The 23,539-nt window shown below is 36.6% G+C and overlaps 2 protein-coding genes across 2 annotated transcripts; both read right to left on the reverse strand.

Moving 5' to 3' along the window:
- Positions 1-12,971: 12,971 nt before the first annotated feature.
- Positions 12,972-13,910, reverse strand: LOC142847174 (olfactory receptor 8B3-like). Its single transcript, XM_075967900.1, has one exon. It carries the CDS (start codon positions 13,902-13,904, stop codon positions 12,972-12,974), a length of 933 nt encoding a protein of 310 aa, XP_075824015.1. The 5' UTR covers positions 13,905-13,910.
- Positions 13,911-19,790: 5,880 nt separating this feature from the next.
- LOC142847175 (olfactory receptor 8B3-like) lies at positions 19,791-21,526 on the reverse strand. The gene is made up of 2 exons (XM_075967902.1): positions 20,712-21,526; positions 19,791-19,908 (listed from the first exon to the last, which is right to left on the reverse strand). Exons 1-2 carry the CDS (start codon positions 21,524-21,526, stop codon positions 19,791-19,793), a joined length of 933 nt encoding a protein of 310 aa, XP_075824017.1.
- Positions 21,527-23,539: the final 2,013 nt, after the last annotated feature.

Consider the following 23,539-nt stretch of genomic DNA (forward strand, 5'->3'; position numbering starts at 1 on the left):
CCTCTCATATCTGTCCTTTCTCCATCACGACTATCCCATTTCCTCAAGTTCTTCCCAACCCTCCACTTCTCCCCTTCTCTTCTCCTTCTCTCCTTCCCTCTACCCTCTGCCCTCATGTCCCCATTTTTTGTCAGGCGATCTTTTCTGTTTCCAATTTCCAGGTGGGTCTATATATGTTTTTCTCTGGGTTCACCTTATTACTTAGCCTCTCTAGGATCATGAACTATACATTCATTGTCCTTTGTTTATGGCTACTATCCTATAAAATGTATTGCCTCTCTCAAGACAGTTTTTCTGTAGCTTTGGAGCCTGTTCTGAAACTAGCTCTTGTAGACTAGACTGGCCTCGAACTCACCGAGATCCATCTATCTCTGCCTCCTGAGTGATGGGATTAAAAGCATGAGCCATCACTGTCTGATAGTGAACCAAAAATAAAAGAACATGTAATACTTTGCAATATTTATATAACTATTATATATTTAATATATGTAAATATATAAATGAATTTAAGGAAAATTCCAGCAGGTGAATATTTTTTAAGATTAATAAATCGATGGTCTTTCTGAACTGTAACTCAAGATTTAATTATGACAAGAGACTAACATAATAGACAAGTGGACTGCCTATGCTATGCTTTAAAATAAATAATATGTAATAAAGTTTGTAAAAATGAAATAATAACAAATATTTACATGGTATCTTTAAAATGTATAATCTGTGCTTTAATAGTGTGATTTCAAATCCTTTCTTCATTTTGTAGTAGCCTTCTTTTATTGAATTAGTGTCCTACAGGTGGTCATTTTTGCCCTTTTATCAAAGAGTCATAATTGAACATCATGTTTTTTTAAAAAAAAATCTTTATCATAACTTAGCTTATTCTCTAAATAGTTCTTTCAAGTTTAAATTCCTCAGTTCATCCATCATTTCCAAATTAATCTGACTCAAAATATGTCCTCTATTTCAGAAAAAAAATACAAAATTCAAAATGGCAAATTAACTAGGAGAACTCCTTGCTTAAAGAAGTTTAGTTCATAGTGCTTGTGTATATGAGTGGGAAAATTTTATTTACTATGGAACCTTTCATTTCTGATTTGTAAAGGGGACATTCTCCAGTGGAAGACAGAATGCCCATAATAGAAACACACCATAGCTGCAGGTTTCTAAAGGTGATTCCAGACAAGTACTTCCAATTACTTGCCAGAGTTCTAACCAAACATTGTGAGATGTGGCCATTTTCAGACATTGATCTTCTGTCATGGGAAGAAAAAATGAAAATGACCATAGTTTTAAATACACAAATTTCCCTGCTAAAGTTTTTAATGTACATGTGAAAGAAAATGAGAAATTGATGATGCCAAAGGTAGGCAGTAGAAGTCAATAACTTTAAAAAACAGAAATACATTGTTGAAAATGCGTTCAAATGTTTTCACTCAATTACCAAAATATTAGGGCAAGATAATGGATACACAAATGAAACTAACAAAACTGACTTTCCAAATCCTGTAACTGTGTGACAAAGACACTCTTTCAGATCAATACTTTCTTTTAGTCAGTGTCTTTTTCAAGGCAACTTTTTTTCCTCAAGCTGTTTATTAAAGGATTCAACAGAGGAACTGTATTCGTATAAAAGACAAGATATTTTACCTTTATCCATTGACATGGCAGAGGAGGATTTGAAATACATAAATGCACCTGACCCAAAAAATAGAGAAACAGCTATTATGAGGGAACTGCAGGTGTTGAAGGCCTTGAACTTGTTTTCAGTGGAGTTTATATGGAAAATATTGGAAAGGATGAAATAAATAAGAAATAAAGATCGTGATGCTAGGCACAATAATGTTGATACCCACGACAACAAAAACCTCCAGCTCATTGATATAAGTACTGGTGCAGGAGAGCTGAAGCAAAGGGAGGATGTCACAAAAGTAGTGATTGACGGTGTTTGCACCACAGAAAATCAGTCTCAACATGCATCCAGTGTGAGCCATGGCACCAGAAAATGCCATCAAATATGAACCAAGCATAAGGTTCAAACATAAATTAGGAGACATGACAATATCATACAAGAGTGGATTACAGATGGCCACATAGCGATCATAAGCCATTGAGGTTAGCACATAGCACTCAGAAATAGAGAAAAAGCTGAAAAAGAAAAGCTGGGTCATGCATCCACTATAAGAATTAATGTTTTTCTCTGATATAAAGCTCATTAACATTTTGGGTGAGAACACAGATGAATAGCAGAGGTCAACAAAGGACAAGTTCATAGCAATATTATTTGTAATAGCCAGAACCTGGAAACAACCTAGATGCCCTTCAATGGAAGAATGGATGAAGAAAGTGTGGAATATCTACACATTAGAGTACTATGCTGCGGTAAAAAACAATGACTTCTCGAATTTTGCATGCAAATGGATGGAAATAGAAAACACTATCCTGAGTGAGGTAACCCAGACCCAAAAAGATGAATATGGGATGTACTCACTCATAATTGGTTTCTAGCCATAAATAAGGGAGACGGAGCCTACAATTGGTGATCCTAAAAAAGCTAAGTAAGAAGATGAACCAAAGGAAAAACATATAGTTATCCTCTTGGCTATGGGAAGTAGACAAAGTTGCCGGGGAAAAAATTGAGATCTTGGGGGTGGGGTGGGATGGGGGTAAGGGGAGATGGGGAGAGAAAAGGAAGAAGGGGAGGAAGGGGGGAACTTGGAGAAAAAGGAGGATTGGGATAAAAGAAGGTTGGATAGGGGAGCACGGAAGCACAATTCTTAGTTAAGGGAGCCACCTTAGGGTTGGCAAGAGATTTGAACCTAGAATGGCTCCCAGGTGCCCAAGCCGAGGTCCCCAGTTAATTCCTTGGGCAGCTGGGGATAGGCAACCTGAAATGCCCCTATGCTATAGCAATACTGACGAATATCTTGCATATCATCATAGAACCTTCATCTGGTGATGGATGGAGATAGAGACAGAGACCCACACTGGAGCACTGGACTGAGCTCCCAAGGTCCCAATGAGGAGCAGAAGGAGGAAGAACAAGAGCAAAGAAGTCGGGACCACGAGAGGTGCACCCACCCACTGAGACAGTGGAGCTGATCTATTGGGAGCTCACCAAGGCCAGCTGGACTGTGACTGAAAAAGCATGGGATAAAACCGGACTCTCTGAACATGGCGAACAATGAGAGCTGATGAGACGCCAAGGACAATTGCAAGGGGTTTTGATCCTAGGTAATGTGCTGGCTTTGTGGGAGCCTACCCAATTTGGATGTTCACCTTCCTAGATATAGACGGAGGGGAGAGGACCTAGGACTTACCACAGAGCAGGGAACCCTGGCTGCTCTTTGGACTGGAGAGGGAGGGGGAAAGGAGTGGGGGGAGGGGGAAAGGGTGGGAGGAAAGGGAGAAGGGTGGGAGGAGGGGGAGGGAAATGGGAGGCTGGGAGGAGGTGGAAACTTATTTTCTTTTTTCTCATTTTCTCAATAAAAAAAAAGATTAAAAAAAAGAAGAAGAATCATGTTAGAGGGAAATGCAGCCATTTCCACAACAGCCTTGCATGTAACATAAATGAACACCTACAGAATTTGCTTCCTTACACCGGGGTTCTGAGCAGCGCTGTTAGTTTCCTGGTCTTCTTCAAAAGTTTCTTCATTTATTTTTCTGTTTCAGTGTTCTGATTTCATCTTCACTCAACTCTTTTATTCGTTTTCTGTGTCAGCTATGTGGATTGTTCAAATGACTGGTGAGATCAAATATTCTTGGTATTGCATTATCTCGACTGTACAATAAGGACTAGTTCTAAAAATCATAGTGGTCCCAAAGTGTTTGGCGCATAGTTGTTAATCTTTATTTACTTGATTGGGTGTTTTGTCTTCTAAGTCTGCTCTCCTACAATTTTCAACTGAATTCTGGCATCTGGTCTGGTCCCAAGGGAACCTGAGGAAGGCCTGGTCCGACTGCGTGCTCTTCCGTGTGCAGTTCGGGGCAGCGCAGAAGTTCGGCATGGTCTTCCAGCCACCAGCTGGTCCAGCCCTCTCCGCCTTGTCAGGGCAGCAAGGCCACCCTGCAGGCCAGCGGAAGGGAACTGGGCAGGCCTGGCCTGCCGGCTCTGCCAGGGTGTGCACGCGGAGGAGGGGCTGTGCAGAACCCCAGTGCAGAAGCGGGGGGCACCAGTAGGATGAAAGCGTGTTACCTCTCACACTTGAAGAGAAAAACAAAGAATACCTCAAATTGTTATTTGAGATCCTGATCCTAATGGGGAAGCAGAACATACCCTTGGATGGGCATGAGGCTGATGAGGTCCCAGAAGGCCTCTTTGCTCCAGACAACTTTCAGGCCCTGCTGGAGTGCCAGATCAATTCTAAAGAAGAGGTATTGCAGAAGCGATTTGAGATCACAGTGGTGAACAGGTGAACACGGAATTCTGCTCTAAAGCTCAGCAGCGAGAGATGCTGGCGATCCGGTAGAGCTGCATCCGGGAGGAGACATTCACGGAAGTGAGAGAATCACACTTCTTTATTATCATCACAGACGATGTGGTGGATATAGCAGGAAAGTAGCAGGTACCCCTGCTGATGACGTTTGTCGATGAAGTTTACAACCTGAGAGAGGAGTTTGTGGGCTTCCTGCCGTATAAAGCCGATGCAGAGATTTTGGCTGTGAAATTTCACATTACAATAACTGAGAAGTGGGGGTTGAATATGGACTATTGCCGTGGTCAGGCCTACATTGTGTCCAGTGGGTTTTCTTCCAAAATGAAAGTTGTTGCTTCCAGACTATTAGAAAGATACCCCCAGGCCATCTACACCAGTAGAGAATGAGTGCTATGAAAATGGAAGAAAGCATCTCAAGGCATATCTGTGGAACACATTGACAGAGCAGACGTCAAGTAATTTGGCTTTGCTTAACATAAATTTTGATATAAAACATGATCTGGATTTAAAGATGGAAACATACATCAAACTCTATACAAATAAACCAGAGCTTCCTAAGAATAATTCAGAAACCATTGAAAATGCCTAAAAGATTTCTAAAATGACTGTTTTTGTGTTTGTTGTTTGGAAAGAAAGCAGTAGGTATAGCAGGTCAGTTAACTGCTGCATATCTTGCTGAGAGACCTCCAGTTGAACGCATCACTACTTGTTGGTAATCCACGTATTGACCCCTGTTTGAACTCTCATGCTTTCAGCACCTGTCTGTTCTTCTAGAAGTTGGTATTGGGAATGTTAGAATGCCCACCTGCTAGTCGTACTCGGGAACTGGTTTAATTAAAATTATTTTAGATATAACATTATCATTGTGGATTCAGTTGTCAGGTATTACGTTATCAGGCTTTTGAAATATAAATTTGGTGAGAGATACATTTTATAATGTATTACAATGAAGTAAACCATTGACTTTTGACCTGTAGGAATTAACGGGTGGTGTTTAAAATTTGTGGTAGCAACACTTGGAAGGCAGAGGCATGAGAATCACAAGTTTCAGACCAGCCTGGGCTACATAGTGAGACTGGGGTGTAGCTCAGTGGACTATAAATTAACACCTACAGAACTTACCTAGTAGTTATGTTTTTCTTATCCAATTTCTTTCACATACATACACATATATAATATTGTTTTATATTTGCTTTGATCATATTCACTCTCCCTCCCCCAACTATTCACAGATCCATCCTACTTCACTACCTACGCTACTGTATTATCCTTTTTAATTCATCATATGTGCTGCCCATATATTCTTGAAAGTATAGCCTTTCACTAGAAAGACAGCTGACTTACCAGGGTAGCTTCTTAGAGAAGACTGACTCTTCCTCCTCCAGAACCTGACAACTGCCAATAGCACTTAGCTGTTGTGACTTCTTTCCCAACTGCTCTTTAAATTTGAAGGTTGGCTTGTAATGGACTTGCAGAGTTCCTTTGAAAGCTTTTACAACTACTGTAACCTTGTATATGTAACTATCATTCTGTTTCCAGAAAACATTTTTCTTTATATTCGTCTATCCCCTGGCTCTTATAATCTTTCTGCCCTCAATTATCAACAAGAAAAATAATAAAGTACAATATCAAGCCCATCCCACAGATGACTATCAATACTACAATATGAAAAGGTAATTCCTGAAAGCCAAGGAATATGAAATATGAGAGCAGAACCAAGAGAGACTCGTCATCCTCAGCATCAGTTTTTCCATATCTTGAATTGTCCCCTCATTGCTGATATTGGAAGTATATATCCTGGCAACATGTGCTGGCCTCTAACACAAGCTAGCCCTTGATGAACTGAGAACAGTACATTGTTCTGAAAAATCAGGAGTAGTTTAGCTAATCCAATGTCATAGAAAAAGCCATGAATATAGAGTAATTTGGTTCTGTCCAAGGAAAAGGATCCACGTAAATCTTCTGCCTTTCTTTTTTTCTTTCTTTTTTTCTTCCTTTTTTTCTTTCTTTCTTTCTTTCTTTCTTTCTTTCTTTCTTTCTTTCTTTCTTCCTTTCTTTCTTCCTTTCTTTTTTTTCTTTCTTTCTTTCTTATGTATTTATTAAAGATTTCTGTCTCTTCCCCACCACTGCCTCCCATATCCCTCCCCCTCCCCCAATCTCTCCCCCCTCTCTCATCAGCCCAAAGAGCAGACCGGGTTCCCTGCCCTGTGTGGAGTCCAAGGACCTCCCACCTCCTTCCAGGTCTAGTAAGGTGAACATCCAAACAGCCTAGGCTCCCACAAAGCCAGTATGTGCAGTGCAGTAGGATCAAAACCCAGTGCCATTGTTCTTGACTTCTCAGCAGTCCTCATTGTCCGCTATGTTCAGTGAATCTGGTTTTATCCCATGCCTTTCCAGACCCAGTCCAACTGGCCTTGGTGAGTTCCCCAAAGAACATCCTCATTGTCTCAATGTGTGGGTGCACCCCTCATGGCCCTGAGTTCCTTGCTCATGCTATCTCTCCTTCTGCTCTTGATTTGGACCTTGGGGTTGGACTCTAGTGCTCCAATGTGGGACTCTGTCTCCTTTCATTGCCTGATGAAAGTTAATATCCAGGAGGATGTCTATATGTTTTTCTTTGGGTTCACCTTCTTATTTAGCTTCTCTAGGATCATGAATTATAGACTCAATGTCCTTTATTTATGGCTAAAAACCATATATGAGTGAGTACATCCCATGTTTCTCTTTTTGGGTCTGGCTTACCACACTCAGGATAGTGTTTTCTATTTCCATCCATTTGCATGCAAAATTCAAGAAGTCATTGTTTTTTACTGCTGAATAGTACTCTAATATGTATATATTCCACAATTTCTTCATCCATTCTTCCATTGAAGGGCATCTAGGTTGTTTCCAAGTTCTGGCTATTACAAACAATGCTGCTTCATCAGCGTATCTTCATAGTCCCCATGACCCACTTTGAGTGGATACTTACATCAGTCTCATTTGATTCTTAATACTGCACACTAAGGAAAATAGTGACTTACATCTTAGGTCTCTGAAATTTAGTCTTAAAGAAGACAATAATGTAAACTTACTTCTGAACTTCCCATTTATTAAGTAAAAATATACAGTGTTTCCTTATTGTTTACTTATTTGAATTATCCTGAAAGATGAAATCACCGATATATTTCTAGTATGTGTCTAGTTAGTGTCTCGAAACTAAAAGTCATAATTTGTTATCATAACTAACAGTCATCTCAAGTAACAGAGATTTTTTTTATCACATTTACCTTTGATTAGTCAGAGTTTTAATATTTGATTAATGTTCTAATACACTCAGTTTTAAACAAAGTAGATTATCACACAAACATCTCAAGAGAGTAATTTTATGTTGAATATGGAGATAAATAGTTTACAACTATTCCTTAGATATTAATCTGTCATCATTTCTTAAGGGTTTTAAGTTCTATTCAAGTTTCCCTTCACTTTAGGGATTTGAAATCCCTCAGGGAAAATGAAAAATATTTTTTTTTCTAATTCACCAAGATGATTGAGAATGAAGTTCGGTACCCTACTTCTTTAATACAGCAAATAAGCAACAGTTATAAAACCATTAAATCTGTGAGAAACTATGAGGAATCTGAAATTTAAGCACGAGGTCCCTTCATCCAGACCTGACATGAAACCAGCAACTCTGCACCTGGAAACTAAAAATAAGCTGCTACTTAGCATACACTGTTCTTGACATAGCCACACAGACTAAAAATGAAAACTTAACCTTAGGAAATAAATGTGATGCATATATACACATCCAATGTCACATTTGTTCATAGATTATCCATAAAATATTTTCTTGTCTGGCCTGTTCATAGGTCATTCAGAACAACACAGTATATACTCTGACCCCAACTGTCACCGAGAAAGGTATGGTGGTTGAGGTTGGCCTTCTGCATACTTAATACTCTTAGGTCACTGTAGGGGAAAGAGTTGAAAGTTTTTACCTACTGTTTCTACCTATAGAAGAAAGAAGTGCATAATACCTCCGATGTACTAAATCATCCTTGGATAAAGCAGATATTTGGCTCCTATCTAGAATGCTAGACTATGCTGGAGTATTGATGGTAATTAAGATTCAATAGCCTTGTTTTCAGTCCCAGTAAGATTAGATATATGGATGCGGACCCATGATCACCTACCCAATGTGATTCAAAGACAGGAAATATGAAAGCCCATAGCTACACTCCTACCTAGCATGTCTCCAGAGTGGAAAGAAGTATGTAAAACATCATAATTCAACTCCTTTTGATACTGCTGTGCGGTTGGTTTATGTCTCTGTGGTTTCAGAGCACTGACTGTGTTTGTCACATTTTGAACACCTGGTAGCCACTCAGAACAAAAGAAAACAAGAGTGAATGCTATATTCAAGCCCATAAAATAGTTAATACCAATATTTTTCAAACTCTTCCCAAAAGTTAAAAGAGAAGTGAGAACATCAAAATTAAAGCTATAAGTCCAATGTTTCCTTATATTTATGTCTTATTAATTTCTTTCAAAAAGATTGGTAGATTTTATGGTTTCTAGTCTCTATTGGGATGCATTAGGATTCATTAGAATATATGCTTAATTTCTTCATTTACATTTCATACTACTCATGGTTAGTTTATTTAAATGCAATTGATATAAATGTTAATATTTATAGATTGTTTAATGTTTGTAATAATTATAGGATTTTTGTTTGGTTCATTAGACCTTTGGACAGAGAGGGTCTTATTATCTGTAAAGAGAAATTATCCTTCAAGATGTCTATTTTAGTAGCACAATAGCAGTTGTTGGTTTTTCTTATCCAATGACTCTTTTCTAGAAATTTTGTTGCTGTATTGAATAAAAATTTCAAAAGGATTGTCAATGAAATGTTTATCATAGAGTCCTTGTTTCTTACTTTACACAATATCCTCATTCTATTAAGATTTTGTTATTTTCAGAATTACCTGGTTTTTTACAACACATTTTACTTTCTCAATTTTTCATGTGTCTATGTATATATGTGGTCTATGTACTAGTTTTATAGGAGTTTGTGGTGTATATACTTTGTGTGCATGTGCATACACAGGTGCATATAGATACACATTTAAATATGTACACATGCATGTGGAGGCTGTACCTTCTGACTTATCTATATCTAGTTCTCTAGAGCAATGCTTATCCAGGCTGCTGAGCTACAAAATACTCTAACACAGTATTTTATGACTCAACACAAAGTTACTAAGTACAGAGTATCTTACAAACTTGAATTGGAACTGAAACACCCTATTGGGATTCTGTAATTATATTTTGTGACATTTATGGAAATTGAACAATACTTTGTATGTTAAACATGAGCCCTAACTGATATATGGAAGCTACAATGAAATAAATGGCTGCTGAGAAAGACAAAACTCGAGAAGCAGCTGGGATTGCTTTGCTGGGGTCTGTCCAAAGCCTGAGTTTAGGGATTAGCAAGAGTGGTCACAGAAGCAATGGCTGACAGGAAAGAGTAGGTGGCTTTCATGACTCCAAAGTCAGGACTTAGTGCCAGTGACAGCTACCTGATTCCAGCTTTCTTAATTGTGATTTTAAAGAAACAGTGGAAGCCCTCTAAATATTACCTGAGCTACCCACATCACATTTCCACTGATCCACAATGAAAACTGTCACATTTATTTCCTAGCACAGCTCATGACTCTTTGAATAAATAACTATCTGGACCCGAGAATTGCCAGCCATATTTCTCCTACAGAAATATAGAAACAAGCACATTCAAAAACGAAAAATTTAATGTGCTATTGATGATCCTCTAAAGTGTCATACTTGCCTAGGGCATGTGAATCCCTAAGTTCTATATCCAGCAGTATAAAACAGTAACAGTGATAATAATAGCACATGCTTGAAGGAATGGGAAGATGCATAAATGATTAAGGGCTCTTCCTACATGCATATATAACATTCATTTGGCTCCCAACTCCCATACAAGTAACTCACAATCCTATGTTTTCCAGAGTTCTCTTCCAGACTCCATGGATATCTTCACACATACATACGTGTGTGTGTACACACACACACACACACACACACACACACACACACACACACACAGAGAGAGTAAATAAGCCTTTTAAAATAAACACGCATTTGAAAAAGTTCATCAAGGAAAGGCTTTATTGAGATAGAACAGTTTAACTGATGAAATAAAAAAAGTCTAGACTGCAAAGTCAATGTTTGGACCTGCAGATCTGCAGAGAATATATAAGTATATATCCCATTGCTTATTTTGATTTGATTCTGCTAGATTATTTCCAGTAAGGTGAATCTTTTATACTTGGATGTTTTCTTGAACACGTTATTAATCACATAAATCACAATCTAATTAAAGTTTTATAACATTTTACTAAGAAAATTGGCATTAATTTGTTTGAATAAAGAATCCACAGCACAGTTCTTTAAAACAAACAACTTATTATGCTTATGTGTTTTTATAAATGAAGTATTTACAATATACCTGATCCTTTCCTGTACTACCTTTTTTTTAATTTTTTTTATTGATAAAAGGAGGATAAAGAAAAGAAAAAAAAAACAAATTTCCACCTCCTCCCACCAGACTCCCATTTCCCTCCCCCTCCTCCCACTCTTCTCCTCCTCCTCCCACTCTTCTCCCCCTCCTCCCACCCCTCTCCCCTTCCCCCCACTCCTCTCCCCCTCCCTTTCCAGTCCAAAGAGCATGTACTACCTTTTTAAGCATCTTTCTGATGATCAAACTGAGTAATTCACACATTAAGTAAATATCACTGAGTTTTAATCTAGCTTGCCTCATCTCTCCCTGCTTCTATCATCTCTGCCAATTTTAATTTTCAGACTTTTTTTCCCTAAATTTCTCTGGTTAGACTGTTTCTGATCAACAGCTCTACAGGTAGACCTCTACTTTACCAACACTTTAGCTCAGCTCATCAGCCAATGGCTATGTAATCCTCCCTGAGATAAACTTCATCCATGTATGCATTATCTATCTGATTGTGTTGTAATAATTTTCTGGAGTTTGCATTATAGATCAAGAACTTAAGTGAGACTTCACTATCTCCTTCCTGCCAAGGAAATGGCTTAGAAATTTGGGAAGGTGTCAAATTTGTCCTGGAATGGTATCTGCAATGTCTAGAACTATCGTGGTACACATCAATGCACCAAAGACAAAAACCTCTGTCTTTCTTCCAAGAGTGTCCATGGCCACACACTCTCTTGAACTGTCTTTGCTCTATTTCCTATAAATGCAGCCAATATCCATCTCCCAGTGTAAGCCTTCCTATTACCCAAAAGTTTGCTGATATGCAGGCATTGGGGATAGCTGGTGTTATGTGGCACTCAGAACGGGGATGATTTTCAAATCTTCCTTAAACAACAGGATCTGAATACCTAGCCTCTTTCATTCCTGGTTTAAGACCTATTTTGGGACGGTGGGTTGTTTATTTATTTGTCCTATTATCTATCTTGTTCTCCTGTATTACAGAGCAAATAAAACACTTATATATTTTCATAATATTGTAGATAAACTCAATTCTCTATTCCAAAAGATTTTGTCAGCTCATACAAAAAACAATAATCTTCAACAAAATGAAAACTCTAACCATAGAGGAAAATGTACATACCACACAAAATAAACCATAATCAAATTTGAAAATGAAACTTTTGCCACATAGTTTTAAGTCATCAAATAAAAGTAACATGAATTCAGAGTAAAATATGTACTAACAGTTCACTTGAAGTTGGGGAAAATAAGAAAGTTTACGATTTGATCTATGGGATTATTAATGAATCCCATTGACTTATTAATCTTTGAGCATTAGTATCTGTTCTGCTATACACAGAAAGTGAATGATAGCAAATAGGAAAGACTGATAGAGTTGCTTCCCAATACAAGCATAAAACAGAGGGAGCACGTACAAATTGTGATGAATCTGACAGTTCTTGCCAGAACAGATGGTTTAAGAAGTTATATACACTACAAAGGAGAATCTACAGAAATGAGACAAGGCATTATTCTGACTTACATTCCCAAAGACACATTATGAGCAAATATAAAAAACTAAACCACTGACCAATGATCAGACTTGCATTACTCTACCTGATCAATTGACAAACTGTTCTCTTTTCTTGAAAGCGCTAGGACTTCAAAATGAAAATGGAAAAGTGAAAAAAAAGTATTCCTTAATAATAGGCTTAATTAAATGCAAGACAAAACTAATAAGGAATCTTGGAAATGGTAAGGAAAAGAAAAGACTTACTCTAAAAATACTAAAAACAAATTTTAAAATGATTCAAATTTCCTTTATTAGAGTGTGAAAGAAATAAGTGTTATTAATTAAGATAGAATGCATCTATATTCCAAATTATCATACAGTGAGTTTAAGCACTACATTTAAAACAGGATAATGACTAGGGAGAAAAGTATTCTCCATATTATTCCAGGGAGCATTTTAAGTAACTATAAAGTGCCCACATTCTGTGTAGCCACAGGCAGAATCATGTATTCTCCATTCAAAATTTCCATCTTCTCAGAGTTTTTCTCAAGGCCATTTTTACATCTTTGTTCCTCAAACTGTAGATTAAGGGGTTCATCATGGGAACCACATTGGTGTAAAAGACAGAAGAGGTTTTTCCTTGATCCATAGATGAAGAAGAAGATGGTTTAAGATACATGAATGCCCCTGATCCAAAGAACAGAGAAACGGCAATTATGTGGGAACTGCAGGTACTGAAGGCCTTGGACCTACCCTCGGCAGAGTTGATACGGAAGATACTGGAGAGAATGAAGCCATAAGAGATAAAGATAGTGATGCTGGGAACAATAATGTTTATGCCCACCACAATGAACACTACAAGCTCATTAACGTAGGTGCTGGTGCAGGAGAGCTGCATCACAGGGAGGATGTCACAGAAGTAATGGTTGATAGTGTTTGCATCACAGAAGGTCAGTCTCATCACACATCCTGTGTGAGCCATGGCACCAGAAAATGCCATTGCGTATGTACAAAGCATAAGGTTCAAACATAATTTAGGGGACATGACAACAGCGTACAAGAGTGGATTACAGATAGCCACATAGCGATCATAGGCCATTGTTGTCAGAACATAACATTCAGAAATGACAAAGAAACAAAAGAAAAAGAGCTGGGTCAAACATCCCATATAAGAAATGACATTCTTACTTAATATAAAGTTCATCAACATTTTTGGTGTGAACACAGTAGAATAACAGAGGTCTATGAAGGACAAGTTAAAGAGGAAAAAGTACATTGGGGTGTGAAGGTGTGAATTTAGTACAATTAGAATTATCAAACACAAATTCCCAAATGCAGTAACGATATACATTGCTAAAAACACAAAGAACAGGGGTATTTGGAGATCACGCTGGTCTGTTAATCCTACCAGAATGAATTCAGTCACCAAAGAAACATTTTCAGAAACCATGTTTCTCCAAATGAATCTGCAGAAACAGGAAAAATTATCCCATTAGAAAATGATGCCCTCTTTCTATCATGATTCCATGATGTGTGGGTTGGAAATCTGTTAAAATGACCACTCCTGAACACCTAAGTTGTATGGAGTATAGCCAAATTATCATACACAGGTAAGGACAGTTGTAAAAAATGTAAATATAATTTATAGAAAAATGATGAATGAGAATAGAGAAGAGAAACATTCTATATCATATGGTTTATTCTTCCATGATTCTTCCCCACACAAACATATACAGAGGCCTATGTGCTGGCAACTAAAGCTGAAAATAGATACAAATTTGTCTGAGCTATATCTAGGTATACAGCTAAGAGAATGTTTTAAGTACTAAAAAACACAAAAAATCATGAACATACAAAACTTTAAGTCCTGTCCATGGAGAGGTATCCTGCAACTTGGATGACCACTACAATTTTTAACATTCTCCATAAACATTTTCTTGCATAATTTCACTTAAGTCCCTGAATCACACAAGACAGGGAAAAAATGGTATGTTGCAATCCATCTCATATTAAGGATGTTCATATATGAAGAAAATCAACATATCAGCAAATTTAAGAGATTCCTTACCTTTGTTTTTCAGTGTTTATAGAAGAGCTATTTTGAATTCAAAAGTATTGGTTCTTTGTTTCTAATCATAGAATGTAGTTAAGACTTAACACCTGATATACTCTAGAAATACTTCTGAAGTAGAGATGATATTTTGTGATTAGTCATTTGAGTGTTCTCCAACAGCATAGGAAATAACTTTATGATCCTCACACTGCTAGATAAAGCTAGGTTTTTAATGTGACATGACTGGCTTAATCCACTTGCTTATAAGTGAGGTAGAATATAGTTACTCCCTTTGCAAACGAATAGCATTTGAATATAGAAAAAATCGAGGGGGTTGCATTTATACCTTGTATATAATATGCCTTTGGTTTCCAACAGACTCAAAATTTTATGCAAGTTTCTCTCTTGGGAAAATATTTCCTCTTGCGGAGATGGAAAGACAAACCTTTAATTTACCCAATTATTTTGATCTCTATAGAGGAATATGTTGTTGGAATAATTGCCTCTTCACTTTAAGAATTTCTAAGTTAATATACTCTAAGCCTCCTAATTACGTTCTCCTAAAAATTTTAAGGATTTGAGTAAATGAGTTCAAGACTTATAACCTACAGAATGCCAATGATACATATTTTAAAAGATTTTAAAGAAGTTGTTACTTCTAAAACCCACTGAACATTTCTATCTGAGAACCATGCTCAGTCAGTAGTGGGGCATATAATTTTATTATCTCAATACTATATTTTAGAAGAAAATATTTTCATTTCATGAAATTCAATTGATATATTTTTCTCCTATAAGTTTTTCTTTTATAGCCTATATTATTTGTCTATTCCTAAATCACAAATATTTTCTCTTTTCATAGACTCATCCAAAACAAAAATTTTAGGAAAATAAAATATAATTGTATCAAGCAATTTTTCTTCCTCCAGCACTTCCATGCTCATACTTTATCTTCCTCCCAAATTAATGATCTTTCTCTTTGCTTTTCTTTGACTTACTATGTTAATAATATGTAACTAAGTATATAATATAGTACACATTATGTAATATATTTTTGTGTATTGATATTATTATATTAGTAATAATAATTTTCATTTTATTACATTGTTAATTATAAAATAGACTGTAAATCATATAATATAAATATATATTCCATAGATATAAACTAATCCAGTCTTAGAAAGATAAATATCATGTTATCCCTCTTCTGTTCTCAATATTTTATATAGATACATACAATTATATATGTACAGTTGATAGGAATGTAGGCAAACAAACAGACATAATAGATGCTAGCATGCAGAGATGAAAAACAGTCTGGTGAATAGGTCTAGTTGAAATATCCTCAGGGAGTCTCAGGCTTTATATGAAAAACTTTTTATATCATATATTACTATATAGTGCCAACTTTAAAGATTAATACTTTCTACATGATGTTACATATTTAACAGATTTGGATGCAAAATTTACATATAACAGCTTTAAGCATTTTGTATTCAATGTGAAATATCTTAATATTCAAAAATAGGCCTTTTAACATTTGAAAAAATAAAGATTTACAAAAACCATATACAGACGGTATACACTCAGAAACAAATACAAACAAGATTTATTTGAAATTTATGTAACTAACACAGTTCAAAAAATATATTAATTAATTAATCAGGATATACACGTGTTTGTAAGCTGAAGGACATTGTCTTTTGTCTCTGCAGAATCAATAAAATTTTCACTTAAAATTGAATTTATATAACTCATACAATACAAAAAGTAAATTAATTAGTTAACCAATCAGGTTATACAACTGCTTGTATTTGGTAACTGAAGGACATTTTCTTTTGTCTCTGCAGAATCAACAAAACTTTCATGTAAACTTGATCTTTCTACTAAGAGGTAAACTATACACAAGGATGGAACAGATTGGCAGATCATTTGCTCATTATGGAATATTCTATACTTCTTTAATAAACTCTTTATCATATTCTCATTCATTTTTTATAAAGCTTGCAACCTGGATATTAGCTGGACAGATTGGTTTCAGTTCATCCATCTGAGATTGGATCACAGTTGAGAGGGTACAACACACGTTGGACTCCATTAATTCTAGAGTATCTAATGTGCTCCCAGTGGCATACACATTTGGATGAAACACTTTAAATAGAAGCTTAACACCTTGTAGTTTATTTAGATATTCCAAGAAAATCGTGTTGCTACTTTCAAAGAGGGCAGGCACACTCCTTTAATCCTCAGGCAGATCTCTGTTAGTTTGAGGCCAGCCTGGTCTACAAGATCTAGTTCCTGGATAAGCTCCAAATCTATCAAGAAACCCTGTCTTGAAAAATAAATAAAAAAGTACTATCTTAAAAAAGCATCCCTTGTGGTTCTACCATAACTGCACCTCAGGGAACGCTGCTGTTTTAGATGGTGTACCACTAACCCCCAAAGATGACTCTTGCATTCACTTGAAATTCTACATGAGACGTTTCTATGGTAAAAGCTATTCCTTAGAGAAAAATTAGTAATTTCAACTTAAATTGAATATTTCCATTTGAAAATAATTAGTTCCTTCTTGAAACTTAAGAAACTTGGTAGCTATTTGAATCTTTCAAATTTATTTTAGTATGTAAAAAAATTATATTGATTAGTCAAGATACCACCATCTTAAAACTTTAAGCAATCCAATATATTCACCAATAGGGATCCCTTAATAATGATGGGTTTTCTACTGCACCATGTAAGAAAGATAGGGTTGGTGATATCCTCAGAACACTCAGTCAACAACTTCCACCATTCTCATTGAAGATGTGTCTGCCCTACTAAAACTGAAAAATGTTAGAAGATTTTCCTTGCTTTCATTGTCTTCTGCATTAACTTAAAGGAGGAATGTGATATTGAAGCACTCTTTTCTTTCATTTTCTTTGTTTATAAGAGATAAATTCAGGTGTTCTGTGTGTAGATGTGCAAAGGCTCATTCACTCTAAAAGTCTCAAAAGAATCAGCTTTCATTAGCACCTCATACCCATTGACAAATTTGCATAAACAGAATCTGTCATACAACTGGATAATGTTACAACAGAAATTTTCCATTTTCACCATTTCTAATCCTATATAACCTGTGTAGCACTTAAAAATAATGCTAATTAAAATATTTGGCTATTTTTACTTATTTTTATTAAAAATATTCATATGTTTTTTTGTCAAATAATTGAAAAGCATTCTTCAAATGATCTTCAAATACAGATTAGGATTGCCTTTTCCCATTGTTCATGAAGTTTCTTATTTTGTGTCTTTGAAAGTGCAATTTACAACATCTATTAACTTTTTTACATCATCCCCTGGTGAGCAAAATATCTCCTTGAATTGCCAATTGTACAGATATATCAGACTCCTTAAAAACTATGGCAAATATCTCATTTTGTACCTTTATGTAATGTCTTATGTTTCTTTTGGTCCAATTTTTGTATCTGGATGCAAGTATACCAGCATACATTGCACTCTTAATATCTAACTATATGTGCAGGGCACCAGAATGCTGAGAAATTTAAGACACTAAAAACAAAGATGATACTGCATGATAAGAAGACTTCCAATGTTCATGGATTCATAGTTTTAATATTGTGAAGATGGCCATAATACTAAAAGCAATCCACAATTCAATAAAATATGCATAAAAATTCTCCACTACAATTTTTCATAGAAATTGAAAACCCATGAGCACACCTTCTCCATACATGGTTATGTTAAATAACTTAAATAAATCTTAGTTGGGGTTTTGAGTAGAATTTTGAACAACTTCTGAAGCTGCCCTAAACAAACTTTGACAAATTAGTGTAATTTACAAAAAAGTGGTGACTATTATAAAATAAAACATTTATCAACTCTGAAGTGTTGAAGATGGCCTTGTCATGGAATATTCATCATTAACACAAGATGTAATTCATACGTGAATAAAAATAAACGCCTCATTCTTAATACTGCATGGAATTTCCCTTTTAGAGCTGATATTTTTGATATATTTCTCATAAAACTGCTACAGGGGCTGAGATAATGACTCAGTGAGTAAAGCCCGTGCGGCTCAAGTATGGGAATGTGGTTCAAATCACCAGAATCCACACAAAGTTTTGTGTGCTAGCTCAAAACTGTCATAGCAATATTCTGAAACTGAGAGGGGAGGCGAATGCTTAGAAGTGAATGTGGTACCAGCAGGGGAAACCTGTCTTTGAATAACAAAAATACCCTATCCCCAAAACAATATGGAAAAAGAATACTGACATCCAAGCCTTCTACAGACCTCCATTTGTTCTTTGTGGCACACACACACACACACACACACACACACACACACACACACACACAAAGACACAAATGTCTTTCTGCATCTCTCTCTTAATTCAAACATACTAGAAACAACATATGTATTAAAATAATTTTATTTAAATTATCAGTAATCACATTGTAATTCTTCTTTCTGTTAATATGTATAATATACCAATATGTTTATGGTTATGTAAAAAGTTCTTCATTGACATTGCTTTGTAAAAGGAAAAAGTGTAAGAATCTCTGATCTAGTACATGGTTGAGTGACTAGAGTCTATGATTTTGTAACTCATATTTTTTGATTACCTTTTGCCAACTTGACACAAACTAAGTCACCTGGAAAGACAGAACTTCAATAGAGGGACTGTTTCCTCAAGATTTGTCTATGAATGTGAATTTAGAGGCAACTTTGTTGTACATGATTTATATTAGAGTGTTCAGCCCATTGTAAGATGTAATAATCCTGGGCGGGTGTAAGCAAAACCACCCTCTGAAAACAAACCACTGAGAAGCATTCCTCCATTTTCTCTGCTTCAGCTCCACTTCCAAATTCTTTCCTTCACTTCCATAACTGATATACTGTAAGCTCTATAAAAGAGAAACTATCCCCCTCCCCCAAGTTGCTTTATTCCTGTGTTTTGTCAGAAAAATAGAGAAGCATCTTTTCATTGCTTAAGACCAGGAAATAGTTTCTTTGTGTGGTTTCTATTCATTAACTTCAGCCTCATAATTTGATGAAAAACAGATAGAAATTTTGTTTTATCATTATAGATATACATTTCAGCACATCATGCTGAATCTTAAGTTTCTCCGACTGGTAATATTTTCTTTCAGCTCAATTAGTCAAAAACAATTACTAACATTTTCTTAGGAGAAACATGAAATACAGAGCTGCCAAATAAATGTGTTCACAAAATAAAACTATACATGAACTCAAAAGTATAGCCATGAAGACATTGAACCCAGTCAAACCTTCCACCTTGTCAAGGTTTGTCTTAGGGCAACTTTAACATCTTTATTTCTCAAACTATAGATTAAGGGATTCATCATAGGAACTACATTGGTATAGAAAACAGAAGAAAGTATGGAATATATACATATTAGAGTATTACTCAGCAGTAAAAAACAAGGACTTCTTGAATTTTGCATACAAATGGATGGAAATAGAAAACACTATCCTGAGTGAGGTAAGCCAGACCCAAAAAGAGGAACATGGGATGTACTCACTCATATTTGGTTTCTAGCCATAACTAAAGGACATTGGGCTTATAATGCATGTTCCTAGAGAAGCGAAATAAGAAGGTGAACCCAAAGACAAACACATAGGCATCCTCATAAATATTAACCTTCATCAGGCGATGAAAGGAGACAGAGACAGAGGAGCACGGGACAGAAAGCTCAAGGTCCAAATCAGGAGCAGAAGGAGACGGAGCACGAGCAAGGAACTCAGGACCGCGAGGGGTGCACCCACACACTGAGACAATGGGGATGTTATATCGGGAACTCACCAAGGCCAGCTGGCCTGGGTCTGAAAAAGCATGGGATAAATCCGGACTGGCTGAATATAGAGGACAATGAGGAATACTGAGAACTCAAGAATAATCGCAGAGGGTTTTTGATCCTACTGCACGTACTGGCTTTGGGGGAGCCTAGGCAGTTTGGATGCTCACCTTAGGAGACCTGGATAGAGGTGGGCAGTCCTTGGGCTTCCCACAGGTCAGGGAACCCTGATTGCTCTTCGAGCAGATTAGGGAGGGTGACTTGATCGGGGGAGGGGGAGGGAAATGGGAGGCGGTTGCGGGGAGGAGGCAGAAATCCTTAATAAATAAATAAATAAATAAATAAATAAATAAATAAATAAATAAAAAAAAAAAAAAAGAAGAGATTTTTGCTCCATCCACAGATCCAGCAGAGGAGGGTTTGAAATACATAAATGCACCTGGACCAAAAAACAGAGAAAGAGCAATGATATGGGAACTGCAAGTGCTAAAGGCTTTGTACCTGCCCTCAGAGGAACTGATGTGGAAGATGCTTGAAAGGATAAAACAATAGGAGATTAAAATGATAGGAGTGGGAACAATGATGTTGATGATGACTACGACATAAGCTACAAGTTGATTAACATAGGTGCTAGTACAGGAAAGCTGGAGCAATGGGAGGATGTCACAGAAATAGTGGTTGATGGTGTTTGCATTGCAGAAGGTCAATCTCAGCATGCATACAGTGTGAGCTACAGCATCAGAAAATGCCATCAAATATGAACCAAGCATTAGATTTAAACAGACTTGAGGGGACATGACAACATTATACAAAAGTGGATTACAGATAGCCACATAGCGATCATAGGCCATTGAAGTCAGCACATAACATTCAGAAACAACAAAAAAACAGAAGAAATAGAGCTGAGTCATACATTGCATATAGGAAATGACATTTCTCCTTAGTACAAAGTTCATCAACATTTTTGGAGTTAACACAGAAGAATAACAAAAGTCTATAAAGGACAAGTTAAAGAGAAAAAAATACATAGGTGTGTGAAGATGTGAATTCAGCAAAACTAGAATCATCAAACCCAAATTTCCCAATGCAGTGATCATATACACTGCTAGAAAGACAAAGAAAAGTGGCATTTGGAGATCAGGCTGGTCTGTTAATCCTACCAGAATGAATTCAGTCACCAAAGAGATATTAACTGCATCCATTCTTCTCTATGGCAATCTGTAGAAACACACACACACACACACAAAAAAAAAGAGTTATATTAGGCAATGATCCACTAGACATTGATCCTCATCACCTGTGATTTATTTTCTGGAAACGTTTTTCCTAGACCCAAGTATGTATGCAGAATCAAATTTTAAAATCACAAGCAAATTATTTTACAGTCTAAACCCCAGCAGTATCAAATTTCAATATTATTTCTTGATAAGAAAATGCACACCAAGGAAGAAGAAGAAGAAGAAGAAGAAGAAGAAGAAGAAGAAGAAGGAGAAGGAGAAGGAGAAGGAGAAGGAGAAGGAGAAGGAGAAGGAGAAGGAGAAGGAGAAGGAGAAGGAGAAGGAGAAGGAGAAGGAGAAGGAGAAGGAGAAGGAGAAGGAGAAGGAGAAGGAGAAGGAGGAGAAGGAGAAGGAGAAGGAGAAGGAGAAGGAGAAGGAGAAGGAGAAGGAGAAGGAGAAGGAGAAGGAGAAGGAGAAGGAGAAGGAGAAGGAGAAGGAGAAGAAGAAGAAGAAGAAGAAGAAGAAGAAGAAGAAGAAGAAGAAGAAGAAGAAGAAGAAGAAGAAGAAGAAGAAGAAGAGAAAAAGAAAGATTCAACCCTTATCCACCTAATTTGTTCCTTACTAGAGCTCTCTTTACATCAATGTACCCTGAAGTAAGAGTCTTGGCATGCCAGATCTGGCTTCTGCTGCTACAGATTCTACTCTTCTATGGCATGAATTATAAGCATGTGTCTAAAATAAAACTGTAAAACAAGATTGATATATTTTCTGTACATGTCACAAAGTCATGAGTCCTGAAGATTTGAGTTCTGTCCACACAAATGAACTTTAATAGAGATGCTGCAATTCCAAAAGGCATCAACACCTCTTACCACTAGCTGATTTGGAAATGCTTTCTTCTGCTACTTTCACTTAGCCTTAAGTGTGTAGAATAGGGAAGAGACAGAATTTCATAAGAAGGCCTATTACTATGCCTGGAATCCATAGTCTCTCTCTCTCTCGCTCTCTCTCTCTCTTCCCTCCTCTTGTTTTCTCCTTCTCCAGTTCTTCTTTCATGAAATGCCTCTGAAACACATATAATAACTCCTCCCTCTACTCTTCCCAGCTTTCCTACACCTCCCTCTTCCCTTGATCTATGTCCCCTGTGTTTACCTTCAGAGAGGAGCAAGCCTCGAAGAGACAAAAACCAACATGACAAAATAAGCTGCAGTGATATAAGCCAAAAAGCCATCATATTGAAAGTGGACAAGGTAACCCAAAAGGTGGAAAAGAGAACCAAGAGCAGGCAAAAGAGTCAAAAATAACCCCATTCCCTTTGCTAGAAATCCCAGTCCAAACCTTGAAGATCTTTTGGGTTCCAATTTATCCCTGTTTATCTTGATTTTTTTTTTTTTTTTTGGTTTTTCAAGACAGGGTTTCTCTGTGGCTTTGGAGCCTGTCCTGGAACTAGCTCTGTAGACCAGGCTGGTCTCGAACTCACAGAGATCCATCTGCCTCTGCCTCCCGAGTGCTGGGATTAAAGGCGTGTGCCACAATCGCCCGGCTTTCCCTTTTTATCTTGTAGAAATATTTCAGGTTCCAAGAATTCATATCTTTTTATTCTAGCAAGATATAGTCAAGAATTAATGCCTGAAATTTTCTGAAATGATTCCTGAATTTAAAATAAAATTATTTGAGATTAATACTTCAAGTCTTTACTCAAAGAAAAAAACTGATCTGTACTAATATCATCACACTACCAGATGAGAAGGCTCTAAGGATATCATGTGAGCTTCGCTGTAGAATACTTTTGCTTATAATCATGGTTGCAGTGTGCCTGCCTCTTTCCCCAAGATTAGCATTTAATTTAATAAGGATCTTGGGGATTATGTAACACTCCAGATGATAATCTGTCTTTAGATCTTGAGGGATTCAAAATTAGTCTTGTATTTTCTCTACACTCTTTGGTGTCATTCCCTAGTGGATGTAAAAAGACAAATTCTCAACTCTCCAATTATC

This window comes from Microtus pennsylvanicus, chromosome 3 (genome assembly GCF_037038515.1).
Source record: "Microtus pennsylvanicus isolate mMicPen1 chromosome 3, mMicPen1.hap1, whole genome shotgun sequence".
In the NCBI taxonomy this organism is placed as follows: Eukaryota; Metazoa; Chordata; class Mammalia; order Rodentia; family Cricetidae; genus Microtus; species Microtus pennsylvanicus.

Bases quoted from the DNA above. Each gene is read 5' to 3' on its own strand.
- LOC142847174 (XM_075967900.1), bottom strand. From the start codon at position 13,904: ATGGTTTCTGAAAATGTTTCTTTGGTGACTGAATTCATTCTGGTAGGA.
- LOC142847175 (XM_075967902.1), bottom strand. From the start codon at position 21,526: ATGGATGCAGTTAATATCTCTTTGGTGACTGAATTCATTCTGGTAGGA. The intron at 19,909-20,711 runs AATCTCTTCTTT...TATATATTCCAT, and splicing joins GGATCTGTGGATGGAGCAAA to ACTTTCTTCTGTTTTCTATA.